Source organism: Rattus norvegicus, chromosome 1, assembly GCF_036323735.1.
Source record: "Rattus norvegicus strain BN/NHsdMcwi chromosome 1, GRCr8, whole genome shotgun sequence".
NCBI classification, from domain to species: domain Eukaryota; kingdom Metazoa; phylum Chordata; class Mammalia; order Rodentia; family Muridae; genus Rattus; species Rattus norvegicus.
Genome location: NC_086019.1, coordinates 161677530 through 161697495, shown reverse-complemented (window position 1 = coordinate 161697495; position 19966 = coordinate 161677530). Strand labels below are relative to the sequence as shown.

The window sequence follows — 19966 nt, the reverse complement described above, 5'->3', positions numbered from 1 at the left end:
GAATTTCAGAATTCACAATAGCACAGTCATAGTAAGTCTAAATGCTACATGCATACCACCTAACATGCTAAAATAAAGCTATTGTTTCTAAATTTAAAAATGCCCACCAAAATCTGTCATAACAACACACCCAATCACCACTTATAACTAAGCCCAGAGTCTGAAAACAGAAACTGGCTGGGCTTCTGTTGTTCTTTTATGGCTCTGAGGCTCAAACCCAGATCGTGAACATCCCAGGCAAGGGCTCTAACACTGAACTAGAGTCCCAGGCCTAGGAAAGGGACTGAAGGAACATTTTGAAAACCCAAACCAAGGACAATATTTAACAGAAATATTAAATATAACAGGCCACAACCCCCCAGATGGAATCAAGCCATGGAAAATAATTATGATTGCCTTTTGGTAATAAGCACTATAAGGTTCCAATAAGAACGACCCAGAAAAATTACCCATCAGATTAAAATATCACTCACTCAAATTATAGACCCTACAGGTTGATCAAACACCTCAGTCTGACGAAACTTTGGCTCATCTTTAGTACTATATTTAATCCTACAAACCCTAATAAGATCTTTTAGGTGCAATGCTGTTTACAGCTAAGACATGATAGCCTTTCATTGTTAAAACACTAGCTGACTCAGCAAGATGGCTCCACAGGGAAAGACATCTACAACACAAGGCCCCCACTTTCAAGCCTCGTGATCTGAGTCTGATCTCTAAGACCAATGTGTTAGAACTCCTGAAAGTTGTCCTCTGATCTCTGTCCCACCCATATGCGCGCGCGCGTGCACACACACACACACACACACACACACACACACACACACACACACACACGTGAGATTTGACATGGTCTCACTCTGTCGCCCTGGCTTACAGAGGACCACTAGCCAGCCTCCTCCTCTCAAGATTTAGAGTTAATGCTGTACTCCACCATAACTTGGCCATCTCATTATTCTCATATAAGAAAATAGCATTACAGGTTACATGCTCTTAGAGGGACAAACATTCTGAGGAAACATGGTCGTATAAACATTAATAGCAGAGTGTGAACCTAGAGTCTGTAAAGATAAGTCCATCTGTACACAATTCTTCACTGCTTTTTGCATGAAACCCGATCAGCCAGCCCTTAGAATGAGCGCGTGCTGTTTATCCTAGTAAGACAATTATTTTCAAAATCAGAGCCTCTGATGACTATATGTGGTTGAGTGGAATGTAGGCTTCTTTAGTTTTCCCCAGACATAGGACAAGCTGGAAAATAAGTTATTTTCCTTAAGTTAAGACAGGAGTCTTGACCTTTCATCAAATCTGTACCTCTTTGATATCGTCAAAGGGGAATTATAAGCACTCTAACTTGTCACTTCAGCATTGCCAAATCTCCCCTCTGCATGCCTTACTGACTCTCCCGACTACCCCTCCGTCAGCCCATGGACTCTTCTCCTGACTATTCCTCCTCAGCCTTATTTTGCTATCCTTTCCTCCTTCCTCCTTCCATCCTCCTTATACATACACCTTTTGAAATATATATTATGAAATCTCAGTGGCGGGTTAGCTTCCTGTCCCGTGGTGTATGTTCTCAAATGAAAGACATGCACACTTACATTTTAATATGTCTTAAGTATCTTAGGCTGGGCCATTGCTTAACTTCCATATGGTTAATCTCGTGTTTCTATTTATTATAAGTTTTGTGTTCTATCTTGGTAGTTTTGGACCCAGACAGCCTGCCCAGCTGGGTGGTGCTCTGGGCCATGCTCTCCCGGTTCCCTCCCATGGCGGTCATGCCTCTTTGTCCTGCATTCCTTTCAGGCATGGTATCTCTCCTCCTCTCCAGACTCTCCCTGCATGGTGGACCTTCTGCTCTTTCCCTCCTCCCAGCCCCATGCCCATGAATCCTAAGATCCTGCCCATCTGTCTTCTCCAGCTATTGGCTGGTGGCATCTTATTTACCAAGCAGAACCAACTGGAGGCAGGTTCCCAGAAGCTACATGCAGATGTTTCTGTGTAAAGCTTTTGGGGGGACATAATTAGCATTGAAATATTAATAGCTACACACACTGACTTTAGTGTAACGTATCTTTAAAATACATCACCACCATCGTCCGTGGTTCCCCTTGGTAACAATCTCCCTATAACATAAATAATACATTTTAAAATAAATAATACCTCTTAGAATATTATGTATTCTCCAACTTTCCCAAGAAGAAGGTGACTCAAAGTTATATCATGCATAATGTATGTCTTATATCTTACTATTCCCTTAATTAGCCTGTCTTCTTCCAGAACCTCTCTCCTCATTATTTAGGCTAAGTTGTTCTTACATGCTTCTGAAATAATAAGAGACTTACCACAGTGTATGCTAATTGTCCATTTCTAATACTGTTCCCTTTGGGCTGTCAGCATATTTCTTATACTGCTCCATATTTGTCATTATATGCCATGTGCCTTGTACCCAGGAGGTACTTAACACATCCTTGAATAGCAAAAATTCAGAAATAAATGTTTCCTAGTCTGCTTTGTGAAGACCATAAAATATGCAAAGCAGCTAGGAAAGCATCATGTGCATTGCAAACATACTATCAAAGGCCATGAAATGCTTGGACAAAGCAAACAATAAGGGTTGAGTTTACAAGTTTATCGTTAGTCTTTCTAGTAAATGCTGACCCACGGAACCCAAAAACTGTGACAGCCCGGCTGCTAAACTGGGGGAGACCCTGTATGCTCTAATCTGTCCTCACCTTTTGCCTTTATCTCAAGGTGTAGGGACCTGAGCAGAGGAGGGTGTCATACAAGTTCACAGAACCAGAGGATATGGGTCCTACCTTTAAGAACCATTGGCCGGCATTCAGAGATGATAGGAACGTCCAATTGAAGTTGGAAGAGTGGTTACTAGCAGCTGATGGTAGGACCTCTATGATATTGGTTGTCCTAGTCAGGTCATAGTCATGCATGAGGAAAGGCACATGATCAACGCTGCAGACAGGAGGGGAAAGAGGGGGAGAAGAAGCACAGAGGATGAACCTAGCTACCATGGCATAAGCTCTTCATGGCATAAGCTACTATGGCTCTCCAAAGCCCTTCAGGGTGGCAAACACCACAAGGCCTTTTTATATGTTATCCAATCTCAGCAAAGGACTAAGTGCCAGCTATAGATAGATAGATAGATAGATAGATAGATAGATAGATAGATAGATAGATAGATAGAAAGTTGTCACCATTTTCCTGACTGGGAATCAATCTTTCATATATATGTATTTATATTGGTGGTGCTGAAAGAGTAGCTTTCTAATCAGAAGATTCCTGACACCAGGAAAACATAAGATACAGTAATGACCTAATATGGTGAATTGGAGTGTGTATGAGGCAAGGTCCCCAGGACCATATTAAACATGTTTCTACACGGGTTTCCTAGTTTTTTCTGAGTCTTCTTTCAGGGTAACACCTGCTCCATATTGCACGTTATCATAAAACAGATTCCCGATTCTTCCACTTTCTAGGTGCTCTGTAGAATCCCTGACTTTATGACAGTTTCTCTTTCTTTCTCATTAAAATAATCACCTACAATACCTACAATAGTCATGAGGTATTGAGGGTGTTCAACTTGTCATAGCTATAAAACAGGAAAAACTAAAGGGAGTAACTACTGGTCAAAGGACAGCTAGGACTGCAGTATTCTACTTCTGAGAAAAGGGAAGCAAATTAATCCAGACCATTACACAAGCTTCCTTCCTGTGAATAGTAGAGAAGTACAAGAAGGGAGAGCCCAGAGGGATCCAGACATCTCGATTTAATGGGAAGGAAATCAGAGTAGGAAAAGAAAGTTTCACTGTATTGAGTCCCATGGAGGACGGAGCCTTGCAAAGTCAAAGCAGAGCAGTTCCTGAGCAATGCACACAGAGATCCTGAGTCTATGACTGTGTGTCAGTTTACACACAGGAAACTATGGAGCTTGGCAGGAACGACTTTTGGGCTGGTGCCACATCTCGGAGGTAAAGGCATCACTGCCCAGCCTGACAACCTGATTTCAGTCCCCACCACCCACATGGTGGAAGGAGAAAACTGATTCCTATTGCTTGTCCTCTGACCTCTACATGTGTGTCCATGCACATACACACATAAACATACAAGTAAATAAATATAATAAAAGCTTTTTAAACAAACAGCTTTCAAGAAAAGAAAAATTATCGAAATCTCCCAAATTGCAGAACTCACATGAGGTGTGAGTCAGTTGGTTCCATCCAGCAAGAGAGCAGAGACCTCAATGATTGTGTGGGCATTTAGAGATTCCAGAAAGCCATACCTTAGAGGTGACGATAACTTAGAACTAGAATAATGAACATCCACTTAAGCACCTCCATAAGAGGGCTTACGAAGGCTTCCAGAAGATCACACTAGTTAAGAGTACTTCTACTCCATCTACCTGCTAGAAAAAGCCCAACACTCTTTAAAGGAAAACAACAAAACTAGCCCCCATCCATGTAGAATTACAATGTCCAGCATGTAATAAACACTTAAGAGATGTAAAGACGCAAGAATATGTAAATATGTAAATATATACCAGTGAGATTCTTTGACAGAGGCAAACTCAAAAATGATAGTGAATAGGATTAGACAAGGATGTTAAATAATATAGAATAACATTATAAATTCTGTAAATAACATACAAAGTAAGCAAATATAAAATATGAATGTAGAGTCAACTTTGGTGGATAAAACACACAGGAGGTCGAGGTAGCAAATGTCTAGTTCAAACCTTGCCTGCAGGTGTGTGTGTGTGTGTGTGTGTGTGTGTGTGTGTGTGTGTGTGTGTGTGTGTATGGTATAAAAAAGGAATTGAAATTATGCTAATGAAAATTTTAATAAATTAAATGAAAATTCTGCTGGATAAATTTTACAAATACAGCTGGGGAGTGGCCCTTTGGTAAGGGACTCGCTGTGCAAGCATGAGAACCTAAGATTCCTAGCGCCCACATAAAACCTGGGCACAGCACACACGTGTAACTCCAGCACCAGGAAGTGGAGACAAGTAGATCTTGAGGGCTCCCTGGCCACCCATTCTAATCTAGATAACAAGATCCAGGTTCAGCAAGAGATTCGGTGTGAGGCAGGGGTGACAAGGCCAACTTCTGCTCTCCACAAGTGCCACACGGATGAACACTTCTACTACTTCCACATACAAACGTGCAACAGATCATTCAAAGAGCAGTGAATTTGGAAATGGAGCAATACAGTGAAACAGAACGCAGAAGCTCTGGGCCCAAAGCCAGGAGAGTGGCTTATCTTTCAGCTCCAGGGTCTGGGACTCAGAGCTAACTCTGTTTCCTGGCTCTTGGTTTTGTTGTTGTTGTTTTGTTTTTCTTTTTAAAATTAATTTATGTTCTGTTTTTTGTAAGAGTGCCCTGTCTGCATATATACCTGAATGTCAGAAGAAGACATCAGATCCCTTTATAGATGTCTGTGAGCACACCATGTGATTACTGGGAATTGAACTCAGGGCCTCTAGAAGAGCAGCCAGTGCTCTTAACCACTGAGCCATCTGTCCATTCTCTTGTTTTATTTTGCAAGACAGGGTCTTTCTGTGTAGCTCTGGCGGCCCTGTAGACCTTTAAATGTTTTCACTATAAAGAAACTTTACAGTAAATATGCCTAACCTGATTGAAATATCATGGTGAACATAAATACATAACACAATATGTCTATGTCTATGCAATTAATGATAGAACATGGAGAGTAAAGTCTGAATGAGAATGCCTCTCAGCCCAGTTGTGGAGAAAACTGTAACTAAATACATTTTCCCTTGATGTAAGCAATAACTTGGGCACAGAAGCAGGCCTATGGGTACACCAGATTTCCTGGGAGACAGTGGAACCTTCAGGAAGGGGGGCCTAGAGAAGAGAAACTGGGATACTGAGGATGTGGCCTTGACGGTGTTCTCAGAACCCCAGCTCCTCTTCTCTCTTCCCACCTGCCATGAGGCAGGTAGGTCTGCCCCATACACTCCTGCCATGAAGGTCTGCCTTACCACAGTGCAAAGGTAAGAGGGCTGATCTGTGGGCTGACACTGCTCAACCATGAGTGGGGATGAGAGGCTCTTTCTTATTAACTTACCTTATGTAGTTGTCATAGTGGCGGAAACATGGTTAACAGATGATAACCAGTGACTTAGTTGTAAGACATTGCTTACTTACTTATTTTTGAGGCTGAGTCTTGTAAGGATGCGTGCATGCTACAGCCCGATTGTGCAGGTCAGAGGACAGCTTCTGAGATGCACTCCTCTCCTTCCACCATGGGTCTAGGACGCAAGCTAAGCCGTCAGCTTTGCTCTTCCTTTGCCCGTGGAGCTATCCAGCCAGCTCACTATTGAACTATTTGTGTTCCTTATATGTTCTTGGACACTAAACCCCTTGTCGGATGCATAACTTGCAAATATTTTCTGCCATTCTGTAGGTTATCTCTTCACCCTCATGACTGTTTGTGTGTGAAGGGTTTTCAGTTTTATATACAAATTGTTTGTTTTTACTTTTGTTTCCTATACTGTGGAGGTCTTTTCCAAATCTGATGTCCTGAAACGTTTCTTCCTATGTTTTCTTCCGTGGTTTCCAATTACATTGTTTTTTTTTAAAATTATAACGTTTATAATCTATAAACTGTGTGTCACCCCAGCTCTGCGTAAACCGTCATTCTTAGATCCTACCTCTGGGCTTTCGATGTTTTCTACCAAACAAACATTTTGCATCTGGTTCTTTTACCGAGCACCATGTCCTCAAAGTCCCTCACATTGTAGCTTTGTCGGAGCCCCTTTCCTTTTCCATGGCTGAATGTTTCGACGTGTAAATGGATCACACTGTTGGAATCCATTCATCCATCTGTCCTGACGCATGTACCACTTCCACCTTTGGACGGCAGGGAATCATATTGTGGAATCCATACATGATTTCTTCGTGGACATATTTTCATCTTGTTTACTGCCAGCCTGTTCCCTACAGTAGCCATAGAGCTCTCGTCTCCTTTGGCCATGTGAGGAGGCTTAGCATTCTTACTCCTCCCCGTGTGTCTGCCAACCACCCTTGGTGGCAGCCGTCTTGGTGGGCACTAGGTTTTGCTGCAGCTGATTCTGATGTGCGTATAGTTGAGGCTTTAGTCTGTTTTGAGTTTAATCTGGTGAGATACCGGTACTGTTTTATTCTTCTGCCTGTGGCTATTCAGTTTCTCCAGCACTATTTATTGAAAAGGTTTCCTTTCTTCACTCTGTGTTCTTAGAATCTTTGCTGAAAATCAGATGGCTGTAGATATGTGGGTGTAGAATGTCTCCCGTGGTTCACTGTTCTCTGTGTGTTTTTACCCCAGTACTCTGTGTTTTGTGGCTGTGCTGTTTTGGAGACAAGGTTTCTCTATATAGTTTTGGCTGTGCTTGAACATGCTATGTAGAGTAGAATGGTTTCAAATTCAGATTCTCCCTCCTGCCTCCTGCCTCCTGCCTCCTGCCTCCTGCCTCCTGCCTCCTGCCTCCTGCCTCCTGCCTCCTGCCTCCTGCCTCCTGCCTCCTGCCTCCTGCCTCCTGCCTCCTGCCTCTGCCTCTGCCTCTGCCTCTGCCTCTGCCCCCTGAGTTCTGGGAATAAAAACATGTGCCACCACATCAGGCTATCCATGGTATTTTTATTACCATAGCATAGTAATAGATTTTAAAGTTTGATAGTATAATTCCTTCTACTTTGTTCTTTTTGCTCCAAACTATTGTTTGGGGTTGTTTGGTTGTTTTGTTTTTTTTTTTTATAGTCTCATACGAATTTTAAAACTCTTTTTTCTACATCTGTGAAAACTGTCATTGGTCTGTTGACAAGGATCACACAAATCCATATGTTCCTTGGGTATATGGGTGTTTTAATAGCACAGCGTCTCTCATTTCACAAATCTAGGATATGCTTATGTCTTGTGTGTCTTTTCCATTTCTTCACCAGTGTTTTATAGAGTTTGGGGGTGGGGGTCAGGTATCTTTTGCATTTTCAAACAATTCCTAACTGTTGTATTACTTTGCATCTAGTATAAATGGAAATGTTTTCTTGACTTGGTTTGTGAGAGGGTCTTACTATGTAGTGCAAGGTGGCCTTGAACTCATGGTTCTCTTACCTTCCAAGGCTGGGACTATAACTATGTATTACCACACCCAGCTCTTTTTTTTCCTTAGGCTGCTGTTTATTGACATTGAGGTGGGCTCTATAGCAACAGGCCTGGAGACGCTGCAGCATAAAAGGTGGAGTGTGGAGTTTCTGCAGTGACAGCAGTGGGTGCACAAGAAGGAGGGGGGAGGTCAAAGCTGTTGGGAAAGCAAGTCAGAGCCAGGGCCAAAAGTCATCTATGCTGGAACCCTAGGTCCCACCCCCTCAGCCCCTACACTTGCTGTCTCCTGACTCCAGGCTAGGGCTGGGAATTCTCTAAACAGCTCTACAGGAGCAAAGTACACAGAGATGCTGCTGCCCTTCTGTGATAGTCAGAGGGTTTCCAATCCTGCATTCCTCCTCACCCCTGGCTCAAATAGGGCCATGAAAAATAGCCGGGCTCTATTGAATGTTCAAAGGCATTAATTTTCCCTAGTGTCCCAGCCCACCAGCGCCACACTATAGCCCAGAGTGAGCACTGCAAGCGTTGCAGGCCTAAAGGATAGGATAGGGGAGGGGAAGGGACAGAGGCTAGAAGAGGGGCTCCAGAGGGTCATCAAGGTACAGGCACCAAATGCATGATGTTGGTGAAGTCAGAGCCAGGGCACTACCCAGTCAGCACAATGACCACATCTCCCTTCTTGAAGAAGCCTCTGGCCTTGGCAATATTCATGGCCAAGTCTACACGAAGGTCAGCATCCTCAGACCAGGCATCCTGTTCGGCATCCTTACACAGTACGGGAAGGTGCCACGGTACAGATGAGCCTGACGAGCCGTCTAGGGATTGGGTGTCACAGCAATGATAGGAGCCCTCAGGCGGTACCAGGTCACTTGGTGAGCACTCCTGCCAGACCTGGTGAGCACGATAATAACCCCACTGTAGCACTTGAAGGAGGCCTCTATGGCACCCACGGTGGCAGCTTCTGTAGGGTCGCTGGTAATGGGCGCCAAGCAGTGGAGTTCCTCGAATAACTGCAAGTGGTAGATGGCAGCCTCTGCCTCTCGGGCAATCAGATGCTGCATGAGAACAGCCTCTAAAGAATAGTCCCCTTTGGCTGTTTCTCCAGACAGCATGATGCAGTCTGTTCCATCTAGGACTGCCTTGGCCACATCACTTCCTTCAGCACGGGTGGGGCGTGGCTTCTTGGCACAGATGGCAGGCTTCCCAACTCTGTTACATTGTCCGATCATCATCTTCTGAGCCAGGAAGACCTTCTCTGCAGGAATCTCAGTGCCCAGGTCACCATGCGCCACCATGATCCCATCACTGGCCTCCAAAATCTCATCAACCCTGCGGACACCTTCATGGTTCTCGATTTTGCTGATGATCTTGATGTTCTTGCCCTTCTCCCCCAGGACCTTCCTAACCTCATGCACGTCGGCTGCCTTGCAGATGAAAGACACAAACACCATGTCCACATCCTGCTCCACCCCAAACTTCAGGTCCTGGATGTCCTTTTCTCAGACAGCGGGGAGGTCCACAGCAGCACCGGGCAGATTCACGCCCTCCTTGCTACCTTTCTCCTTCACGTGAGGTGAGTCCATCACCCACGTAGATCTTGCTGCCCACCTCCACCACCTTGCAGATCTTCTTATGGTCCAGCCATAGGATGTTCTCATCACTCTTCTCCGTGAAGGCGTTGTCCAGGTGATCTTCAAGTGGCTCCCTTCTTCAGCTCCTCCTCTGCAGCGCGACTGCCCTTGACGAGTTCAGTTAGGATCTCGGCTCCCTTTGTGTCCAGAGCCACCGCAACGAGACGGTAGAGAACGGGATCAGATGCAAAGCTTTCTGTGGCTGCACGGACATTCTTTTTTTTTTTTTTTTTTGGTTCTTTTTTTCGGAGCTGGGGACCAAACCCAGGGCCTTGCGCTTCCTAGGTAAGCGCTCTACCACTGAGCTAAATCACCAGCCCCCTGCACGGACATTCTTGATGGTCTCTGCCTGGTACTCATGGGTTCCATGAGAGAAATTCAGCCAAGCCATATTCATTCCCAATTTAATCATCTCCATCAGCATCTCCACAGATTGGGAGGCAGGGCCAATGGCACACATGACGCCAGTGTTGCGGGCCGTGATGGGCTCGGAGGCAACATCCAGGCGGCATGCCTTCCAGGAAGGTGTCAGCCATGCCTGTCTGAAAGTCAGTCCCTGCTTTGCTGTGTGGATTTGGCATGGTTCCTCATGGCTGTACTTCAGATCCTGTTGCGGTACCTAAAGTGGACATCTGTTGAGTCAGGATGTGTCGCTGCTGTGTGGGGCTGTGCAGCCATGCCCAGCTCTTGATGTCATTATTTATTTGAGTGTGCTCGCACGTAAACCATTCCATGCATTCATGTGTGGAGGCCAGAGGATGGTGTCAGGTATTTTCCTCTATCTCTTTCCACTTTACTCTTTGAAATAGGGTCTCTTACAAAACCTGGCGATCACCAACTAGCAAGACCGGATAGCACTTGGGGACCTTCCTATCTCTGTTCCCTCAGCACTGGGGTTACAAACGTGTGATACCATGTCTAGCTTTTATTTGGGTGCTGGAAATTAGAACTTTGGTCTTCGTGCTTGCACAACAAACACTTTACCCATTCCGGCCCCTCTTGATTTCTATTATAACTGACCACCTACTAGCCATAGCAATGTTACTATTGATTGAGTGTGCTAGAAACCTCATGATTGGACCTAGGACCTCACAAATACAAAACCCACTCTACACTTTCAGCCCAGTGTTACAGATTTCTGAATGATTAATTTGTATTTTTGCAATTTTGTGGAAGACAGGAAGTTAAAAATACCTCTGGAAATAGGTCTGGAGGTTCCTCAGAAAATTAAACATTGTACTACCTGACGACCCAGCTATACCACTCCTGGGCATACACCCAAAAGATGCTCCAACATATAACAGGGGCATGCTCTACTATGTTCATAGCAGCCTTATTTATAATAGCCAAAAGCTGGAAAGAACCCAGATGTATTTCAACAGAGGAATGGATACAGAAAATGTGGTAAATTTACACAACTATTAAAACAATGACTCCATGAAATTCATAGGCAAATGGAACTAGAAAATATCATCCTGAGTGAGCTAACCCAATCACAAAAAACCACACATGGTTGCACTCACTGATAAGTGGATATTAGCTCAAAAGCTCGGAATACCCAAAATACAATCCGCAGACCACATGAAGCTCAAGAAAAACGACAACCAAAGTGCAGATGCTTCAGTCCTTCCTAAAAGGAGGAACAAAAATATTCATAGGAGAGGATATGGAAACAAAGTTTGGAGCAGAGACTGAAGGAAAGGCCATCCAGAGAATGCCCCACCTAGGGATCCAGCCCACATACATACAGCCACCAAACCCAGACAATTTTGCTGATACCAAGAAGTGCATGCTGACAGGACTCTGATATAGCTGTCTCCTGAGAGGCTTTGCCAGAGCATGACAAATACAGAGGCAAGTGTTCGAAACCAACCATTGAACTGAGAATGGGGTCCCCATTGGAAGAGTTAGGGAAAGAATTGAAGGATCTGAAGGTGTTTGCAACCCCATAAGAACAACAATACCAACCAACCAGAGCTCCCAGGGACTAAACCACCATCCAAAGAGTACACATGAACAGCCCATGGCTCCAGCTGCATATGTAGCAGAAGACGGCCTTGTTGGGCACCACTGGGAGGAGAGGCCCTTGGTCCTACCAAGGTTGGACCCTCCAGTGTAGGGGAATGTAGGGGAAGGGAGGCAGGAGGGGGTGGGTGGTTGGGTGGGGGAACACCCTTGTAGAAGAAAGGGGAGGAGGGTTAGGATAGGGGGTTTATAGTTAGGAAACTGGGAAAGGGGATGTAAATTTAAAAAATTCAATTAAAAAATATGTGATATGATTTTAATTTTTAAAAATGTGTTGAGACTTGTTTTATGGTTTATCAGATGATTTATCTTAGAGAATGGGTTGTTAAGAAGAATTTGTGTTCTGAAGCTATTTGATGTCATGTTTTATAGATGTCTGTTAGGTACATTTGGCATTGAGCACAACTTTGTCATTTCTTTATTGTCCCTCTCTGAATTATCACCTATTGCTGTTAATACAAACTAGAATTCTTCCTATTATGGTATTGGTGTCTATGTCCACCTTTAGGTCTATTAACATTTGTCTTGTTATTTTGGCTTTGAGATACTGGATACATATATATTTAGAATGATTTCACCTTGCTGAGTTGACTATAATTTTATAATTATGTAACAATCTTCCTGTCTTTTTTACTGATTCTGACTGAAAGGTCCATAGTATTTAATCTAAGAATGGGTACTTCTCCAAGTATGGTTTCAAACAGCCTGCTTCTGAGTTCACGGCTTCTCTCCTGTCTCCGTCTCTTCTATCGCCACTGTGTTATTTTCAGCTCAACTATGCTTTATTTTTTTATTTTATTTTTTTTTTTTGGTTCTTTTTTTCAGAGCTGGGGACCGAACCCAAGGCCTTGTGCTTCCTAGGCAAGCGCTCTACCACTGAGCTAAATCCCCAACCCCTATTTTTTTTTTTAAAGAATGCTTCCATTTCTGTCAAGTTTTTCTGAGTACTGAATCACTCTCTTTTCTTTTGAAGGTCATTGCATTTCTTTAAAATGTCTTAAATTCACTATCAAAGACTATACCAGTAACCATTTGCTCACCTCCTGGTGTCTTATTTCAACTGTCAGGTGAGGTTATAGCCCCACGGACACTCTTGATGCTTATCAGTGTGTGACGTGACTGCTTCGGTTTTTGTACTCTGGCTTTGTGCTTACTTTTCTAGAAAGTCTATGTAGGCTCTGTGCCTACACACTCTCTTGATCTACAGTAATTCCTGCAGCCAGGGCGCTGGTGTCACTGCCAGAGCACTGCCACGTTTCAGCACTAGAGGGTGATCCAAGCCCACACTTACTTCCAATTCTAAACCTCGCCCACTGTCACCAGGAGGTCTTCAGACACTGAAGACTCTGCCCTCTCTGGAGAGAAGCACCATGGAGCGACCAGCCCCAGGCCTCTGTGCCCTTCCTATATAGGGCCATCAAAACTGCAACACTGTCACACTCACGGTTGACAGAACTGCCAAGAATTGAGGCCCACACTGTTGTTGACTCCCTACTGCTAACTCACAGCTGGAGACTGCTGCAATCAGGCACAGGCAACACTGGGTTAAAAAAACCAATAAACCAGGGCTGTTCCAGGCCTGAGGACAGGGACTGTTAGGGTTCTGCCTGCTAGGTTTCATACACCCAGAATTCCTTTCCAAGGCAAAGTCCTACGCTTGTTACCACATTCTCTCCCCAGCATAGTCTTGCTACCCAAGGTGCCCCATCCTAACGTATGATCCAGCCTTGGTGGCTCACCTCTGATAGTACAGCTATCTCTGCCCCGGTACTTGCAGATGGACTCCTCTATATCTGCCCTGCCACCAGTGATGTGTACTCAAATGCTAATCTAAGTCATAACTGGTTTCCCATTAGGACCTGCACAGCTTCAGGGGTGTATCCAGGCCCACACTACAGCTGCTGGCGAATCAAGCCAGAAGACAATCCTATCTCATTGGGGTATAGGTCTAGGGAAATTCTAAAATCTCTATCTGTGAGGACCAGCCTAGGCATGCCTGTGCTGCCTGAGGTTTGGGAACAAGTAGTACAGGAAGTCTTTCTACCAATCCTGATGCAATTAAGTCTCATAGCCACAGGGACCTGCATGGTCTGGGTGTTTGGTAGTGGGCGTGAATAAGCCCAAACCAAGGCTGATGATGGATGAGGCCAAAACTTGAGTCTGTCCTACTGACTCTGAGGTCTCTTTGCCTGAGGCTCAAGCTTACCTGGAGGCTCTGTCTAAGACCCCCACTGTATAGGGGTTTACATTCTACAGGACACAGGTCTTCTCCAAAGTAGGCAAGTCCTGTGATAGCTTTTGTGCTCTCCTCCCAGAAAGTAGAATCTTGCTTTTTCTGCTGGTCAACACTGGGAAAGAGGTAGCAGGAGTAATCCTGTAGCTAGTTAACACAATTCTAGTAACTCAGTCATGAGTGTCGGTTTGAGGACAGGGTTTATGGGGCCCTGACAGGCCTGACGCTGCATTTGAAGTCTAAGTTTTGTACTTGATTTTTCTCCTCCCATCACTCCCTCTTCTCTCTCCACACTTCTTGGAATTGAAGGAAGGCTAATTGGCAATTCTTTTCTTCCTGCTTCTTCAATAAATCCTTCCTTATTATTTTAAGAAAACCAGGCAGTATGGTCTCTTACCTGGCTTCCTCAGTTTTGTAAATGAATTAGCTGTCTGAAAGGGTCTCTCTGTGGTAAGATTATCATTAGGGGATTTAGCTCAGATTTGCCATCCTGCTGTCTCCTAAGACACTCAGATAGATGAGTAATATTAGTGCTACATGTATTTTCCTAATGTCTAATGATGTTAAAGATATTTACACTTATGAACTTGTTACCTGTAGATCTTCTAGTATAAAATACCTATATGCCTTTTTGCTAATTTTCTAAGTGGTTCGTTTAGTTTCTAATAATACTCTGCACTATTGTAATGTTTTTCTTTGAATTTTTTTCTAGAATTTCATACATGAGTCCTATATTTATATTATTTCCACTACTTCCTGTCCCTGCTCCAACTCCTGTTATGTGCCCTTACTCTTGAAATCATGACCTCTTCTTCTATAAACATTATTGACGTTATATAAAAATAAACAAACTAAGTCTATCTGGTGTTGTTCATGTGTGCATGTGTGTAGGGACCACCTGGGGTTGGATGACCTATCAAAAAGCTTGTCTCTGGAGAAAACAGATTCCCCCACTCTCAGTGACCACTGATTACCTATAGATGGGTGGGACCAAAAAGCTACAGAAAGTAAACAAATGAAATTATAATTACTGCAATATAAAACAGGACTAAGAAGACAAATAGCAAAAGGCAATAAGCTGATGGCTATCAACACATATTTTTAATAACTTTTAAATATTAATGGCCTTAATTCTCCAATCAAAAGATCAAAAGTTAGATGAACAGATTAAGACACAAAGTCCATATTTTTGTTATATATAAGAAACTCCTTTTACTTTCAAGAGTAGGTATCGTCTTAGAGTGAAAGATTAAAGTTGGAATATCGCAAACAAATAGAACTGTGGAGCAGGGATCACTACCCTAACGTGTGACCAAAAGTAAATCTGAAGGATTAAAGAAGTACACTTCGTTCTGACCAGGGAAACAGTCAACCAAAACCTGGCACACCCAGTTTCATTAAAAGCATTCAAGATACAGATTAACCCTACATTAGTAACAGTAGGTGATTTCAGTACACTACATTCTTCAACATACTGGTCATCTGGACAAAAATAAACAGTAAAATAGGAATTGAGTGGCGTTGTACATCAAATGGACGGACAGATATGTGATTACAAGTTTGGGATTTTGGTTTCTTTATAAAACACAGAAATATCAGAAGAATGTGTTTTTGTTTTAACCCCAGGTATGGGGGTTTGGGGCTGCTTTGGACTGTCCGAATCAGCTGGCTATGATTTGCCTGATCCTCCAGCAGAGGCATGTTTTGTTTTTGCCAGCTGAAGATAGGTTCTAGGATTGTGTGACATTTGGAATTCTGGGAACTTTTCAGAGGGTACGGAAATGCCAGGGCCTGAGAGGCGGTTGGTGGTGGTTGTTGGTCACTTAGAGGGGCTGACTGCAGTTTGTTGACAGTTGTAGTCAAAGAAGAAATAAAAGGAAAGAAAACAGATTCAGGATCTTTTTCTCCCTCCTCTCTGTCCTTCTTTTGCTCTTAATTAGTGCTAGGGGTGAAACCAGGGGAATAAAGGGTGGGCAGAAGAAGAACCCACAAAATAGCTAAGACCACTACACAGACAGATGTTTACAGGACGCTCTACCCACACACCAAAGACTGTACCGTCTACTCAGCAGCCCACAGAACTTACTCTAAAATAGAGCGCATATTGGAACACACAATAAATATCAACAAATACAGAAAATTTGAAATAATGACATATCCTGTCTGACTACAATGTAGTAAAGCTTAAAACCAACAGCAAAAGAACTTCTAGAAGTTACACAAACTCATAGAAATAAAACAACACAGTACTGAATGATGAATGAGTCAAAAATCAAGAAGAAAAATTTAAAACTTCCTTGCAATAAACGAAAATAAAACTACCAGATCAAAATTCCACATGAGGGAAATTTTTAATTCCAAGGCCTATGTTTTAAAAAAATATAAAAAAAAGAGCATAAAAATCTTAATGATGAAACTGAAAAGGTAGCAAAACAAGGACAAACCACGCCCTAACACAGTAGACAGGAAGAAACAATAAAAACCAGAGAAGAAATGAACGAAATGGAAAAAAATGCATCTAAGAGCCAGGTTCAACCACTCTGGGAATCAGTCTGGAATTTCCTCAGAAAATTGAACATTCCACTACCTGAGGACCCAGCTATACCTCTCTTGGGCATATACCCAAAAGATGCCCCAACATATAACAAAGACACATGCTCCACTATGTTCATAGCAGCCTTATTTATAATAGCCAGAAGCTGGAAAGAACCCAGATGCCTTCAACAGAGGAATGGATACAGAAAATGTGGTACATCTACACAATGGAGTACTACTCAGCTATCAAAAACAATGACTTCATGAAATTCATAGGCAAGTGGAATGAACTAGAAAATATCATCCTGAATGAGGTAACCCAATCACAGAAAAACACATTTGGTATGCACTCATTGATAAGCAGATATTAGCCAAAAAGCTTGAATTACCCTAGATGCAATCCACAGACCACAGGAAGCTCAAGAAGAAGGATGACCAAAATAGGATGCTCCCACTCCTTCTTCTTTTTTTTTTTTTCTTTTTTTCGGAGCTGGGGACCAAACCCAGGGCCTTGCGCTTACTAGGCAAGCGCTCTACCACTGAGCTAAATCCCCAACCCCACTCCCACTCCTTCTCGAAAGGGGAAAAAATATCCATAGGTGGGAATATGGAAGCAAAGTTTAGAGCAGTGACTGAAGAACGGCCATTCAGAGCCTGCCCACATGTGGCCCATATATATACAGCCACCAAAACTAGATAAGAGTGATGAAGCTAAAAAATGCATGCTGAAAGGGACCGGATATAGATCTCTCCTGAGAGACACATCCAGAGCATGTCCAATACAGAGGTCAATGCTAGCAGCAAACCACTGAACTGAGAATAGGACCCCCTTGGGGGGAATTAGAGGAAGGATTGAAAGAGTTGAAGGAGCTTGCAAACCCATAAAAACAACAATGCCAGCCAACCAGAGCTTCCAGGGACTAAACCACTACTGAAAGACTATACATGGACTGACCCAGGGCTCCAACTGCATATGTAGCAGAGGATGGTCTTGTTGGGGCACCAGTGGAAGGGGAAGCCCCTGGTCCTGCCAAGGTAGGACCCTAAGTGCAGGGGAATATGGGGGGAGTAAGGGGGATGCATGGGGGGAATACACATATGGGGGAGGGGGAGGGGAAGGGGAGGTGATGGTGGCTTATGGACAGGAAACCGGGAAGGGGAATAATGTTTGAAATGTAAGTAAAGAAACATATCTAATAAATTTTTTTTAAAAAAAGAGCTCAGTGTTTTAAAATATACAAGATTGATAGAGCCTTAGACAAATGAGACAAAAACAAGAGGAATCACAAAATCTTCAAATCGGAGACTACCAGGGTGACATTAGGTTCATTGTAAACCCTATTTTATGTAAAACTGGAGTACTGTTTTAGTATCTAGTAGTCCTCTGTATTGCAGTTTCCCTGTTAATATTCTTGGTAATGAATTTCATGCCCTAGACGAACCCTGGACGACAAGCAATCTGAGGCAGTAGGTATGAGGGCTTAGGTATGAGGTATGACTGCTAGAGTGGTAGAGGCATTCGCACATTTGAAAAGCGACGTCAACCAGCAAGCAGAGAGAGAAGTTGGAAGGATCATCTGTAGGAAGAGTTAACATCACAGCAGAGAACATGACTGTGATTTAGGGGTTCACTGGACCAGAACTTTACCACAGTAAGCCCACGACCACTGAGCACTTCCAGAAGTGACCCAAGGGTCCCATTGAAACACGCAGTTTCAGTGAATGAAAAAATCCCAGTTTGGGGGTCTGGCAATCAAGTCTTAATCACTCCCTTACCATGTGCATTTTAAGCCTTATGGCCTGAGTAACAGTTCCCTTCTGTGAACCCAGGTTACTCCTCTGTTAAATCAAAAGTTCCCTTTTGTGCTTTCCTCATTGAGTGAGTATGGCAGGACTATATGCTCAGCATGTATACTATACATTCATAGGAAAAATGAAGCCTTTCCACTTCCTAAGATGCCTAGATACACATGTTCTATAGCAATGCTCCCCAGCCCCACCCCAACTCCAACACACCCCCAACCCACCTCACCCCCACTCCCACCCCAACTCCACCCCCCCACCCCACCCCCCACCCCATCCCACCCCCACCCCACCCTCACCCCCACTCCCACCCTCACCCCCACTCCCACCCCAACTCCACCCCCCACCCCACCCCCCACCCCATCCCACCCCCACCCCATCCCACCCCCACCCCACCCTCACCCCCACTCCCACCCCAACTCCACCCTACCCCCACCCCACTCCACCCTCACCCCCACTCCCACCCCAACTCCACCCTACCCCCACCCCACTCCACCCTCACCCCCACTCCCACCCCAACTCCACCCTACCCCCACCCCACTCCACCCTACCTCCACCCCACCCCCACCCTCACCCCCTCTGGCTCCTGGCCCTGCTATAATCCAGGTATTCCTTTGTTTTTGTTTGGAGTATAGATACACCTTGCTGCCTAACACTTTAATAATTCTTTCCAGTGCATATTAAATGCGGCGGAAGCAAAGTGACCGGGTGTGGCTCAGTGGAAATGTGCCTTCCTGGCATGTACAAAGTCCTGAGTTTGAGCTCCATCACTGTAAAAGCTGAAATTAAATTTTATTTTTTTTCTAAAAGCTGGATGTGGTGGTGTACACCTGTAGTCCCAGCATTCAGAAAGTAGGGCAGAGGGTCAGAAGTTTGCATCAATTCATCCTCAACTACACAGCGAGTTCAAGGCCGTCCTAGTTACACAAGATCTGGCCTCCCGAAACAACAGCTAGTACAGAGTTGGTGAAATAGCTCCCAAATGTGACAGGCTTGTTCTGATCTCCGGGACCCTCATGATGGAAGGGAAGAACTAACTCTATCCTCTGATCTCTGTTACCACACACCATGGCACACGTGTACCATGCAGAAGCAAACAAATAATAACATAGTAAAAATTAAAACAAACACAACAAAACAGATCAACAACAACAACAAAAACCAATAGCCACGTAGCCTCTGACACCTACCCGGCTGCCCAGTACACATTTATGGAGCTCTATGACGCGTTATCGCTCATTGATAAGCCTTGGAATAGGCTGACGCTCTTGTCTGGAATGACCTCATCTCTCGTTAGCAAGATGTTTTCCTTTAAGGCCAACCTACGCATAACTTTGAGCATATAGATTATTTCTATCACGGAATAGGAAGTGTCCTCCTTCACTGAGACTCCATTGCACTTGGTCTATTCTCCTCCGAAAAGGCTTATTGTCACAAGTGGCCTTATCCTCTGCTCACCTGTAATGCCATATCACGGTCACCCCGGGAAGGTAAGAATGACTACATCCCCCTCAACTGCATCTCCTCGACACTCAGAAGGTGGCCTAGACTATCACAGAGATCTAAGGAACATTAATGAGTAAGTCCCGGGTTAGTAGTTAGTGGCTTACACTGGAAAAACATT

At 44.0% G+C, this 19966-nt stretch overlaps 1 protein-coding gene and 1 pseudogene across 10 annotated transcripts in view; both read right to left on the bottom strand.

Moving 5' to 3' along the window:
* Gdpd4 (glycerophosphodiester phosphodiesterase domain containing 4) overlaps nucleotides 1-19966 on the bottom strand; it is a 108892-nt gene that overhangs the window by 56127 nt on the left and 32799 nt on the right. For all 10 annotated transcript variants that reach the window (XR_005499322.2, XM_006229796.5, XM_039101084.2 and 7 more), the window contains one exon: nucleotides 2820-2970. Coding sequence is in view for 9 of the 10 variants with exons in the window: in XM_006229796.5 (XP_006229858.1) it covers nucleotides 2820-2970 (151 nt within the window). In the remaining variant the exon portion in view is untranslated. The remainder of the gene's footprint in view (nucleotides 1-2819; nucleotides 2971-19966) is intronic.
* On the bottom strand, nucleotides 4900-11790 carry Pkm-ps7 (pyruvate kinase M1/2, pseudogene 7; annotated as a pseudogene).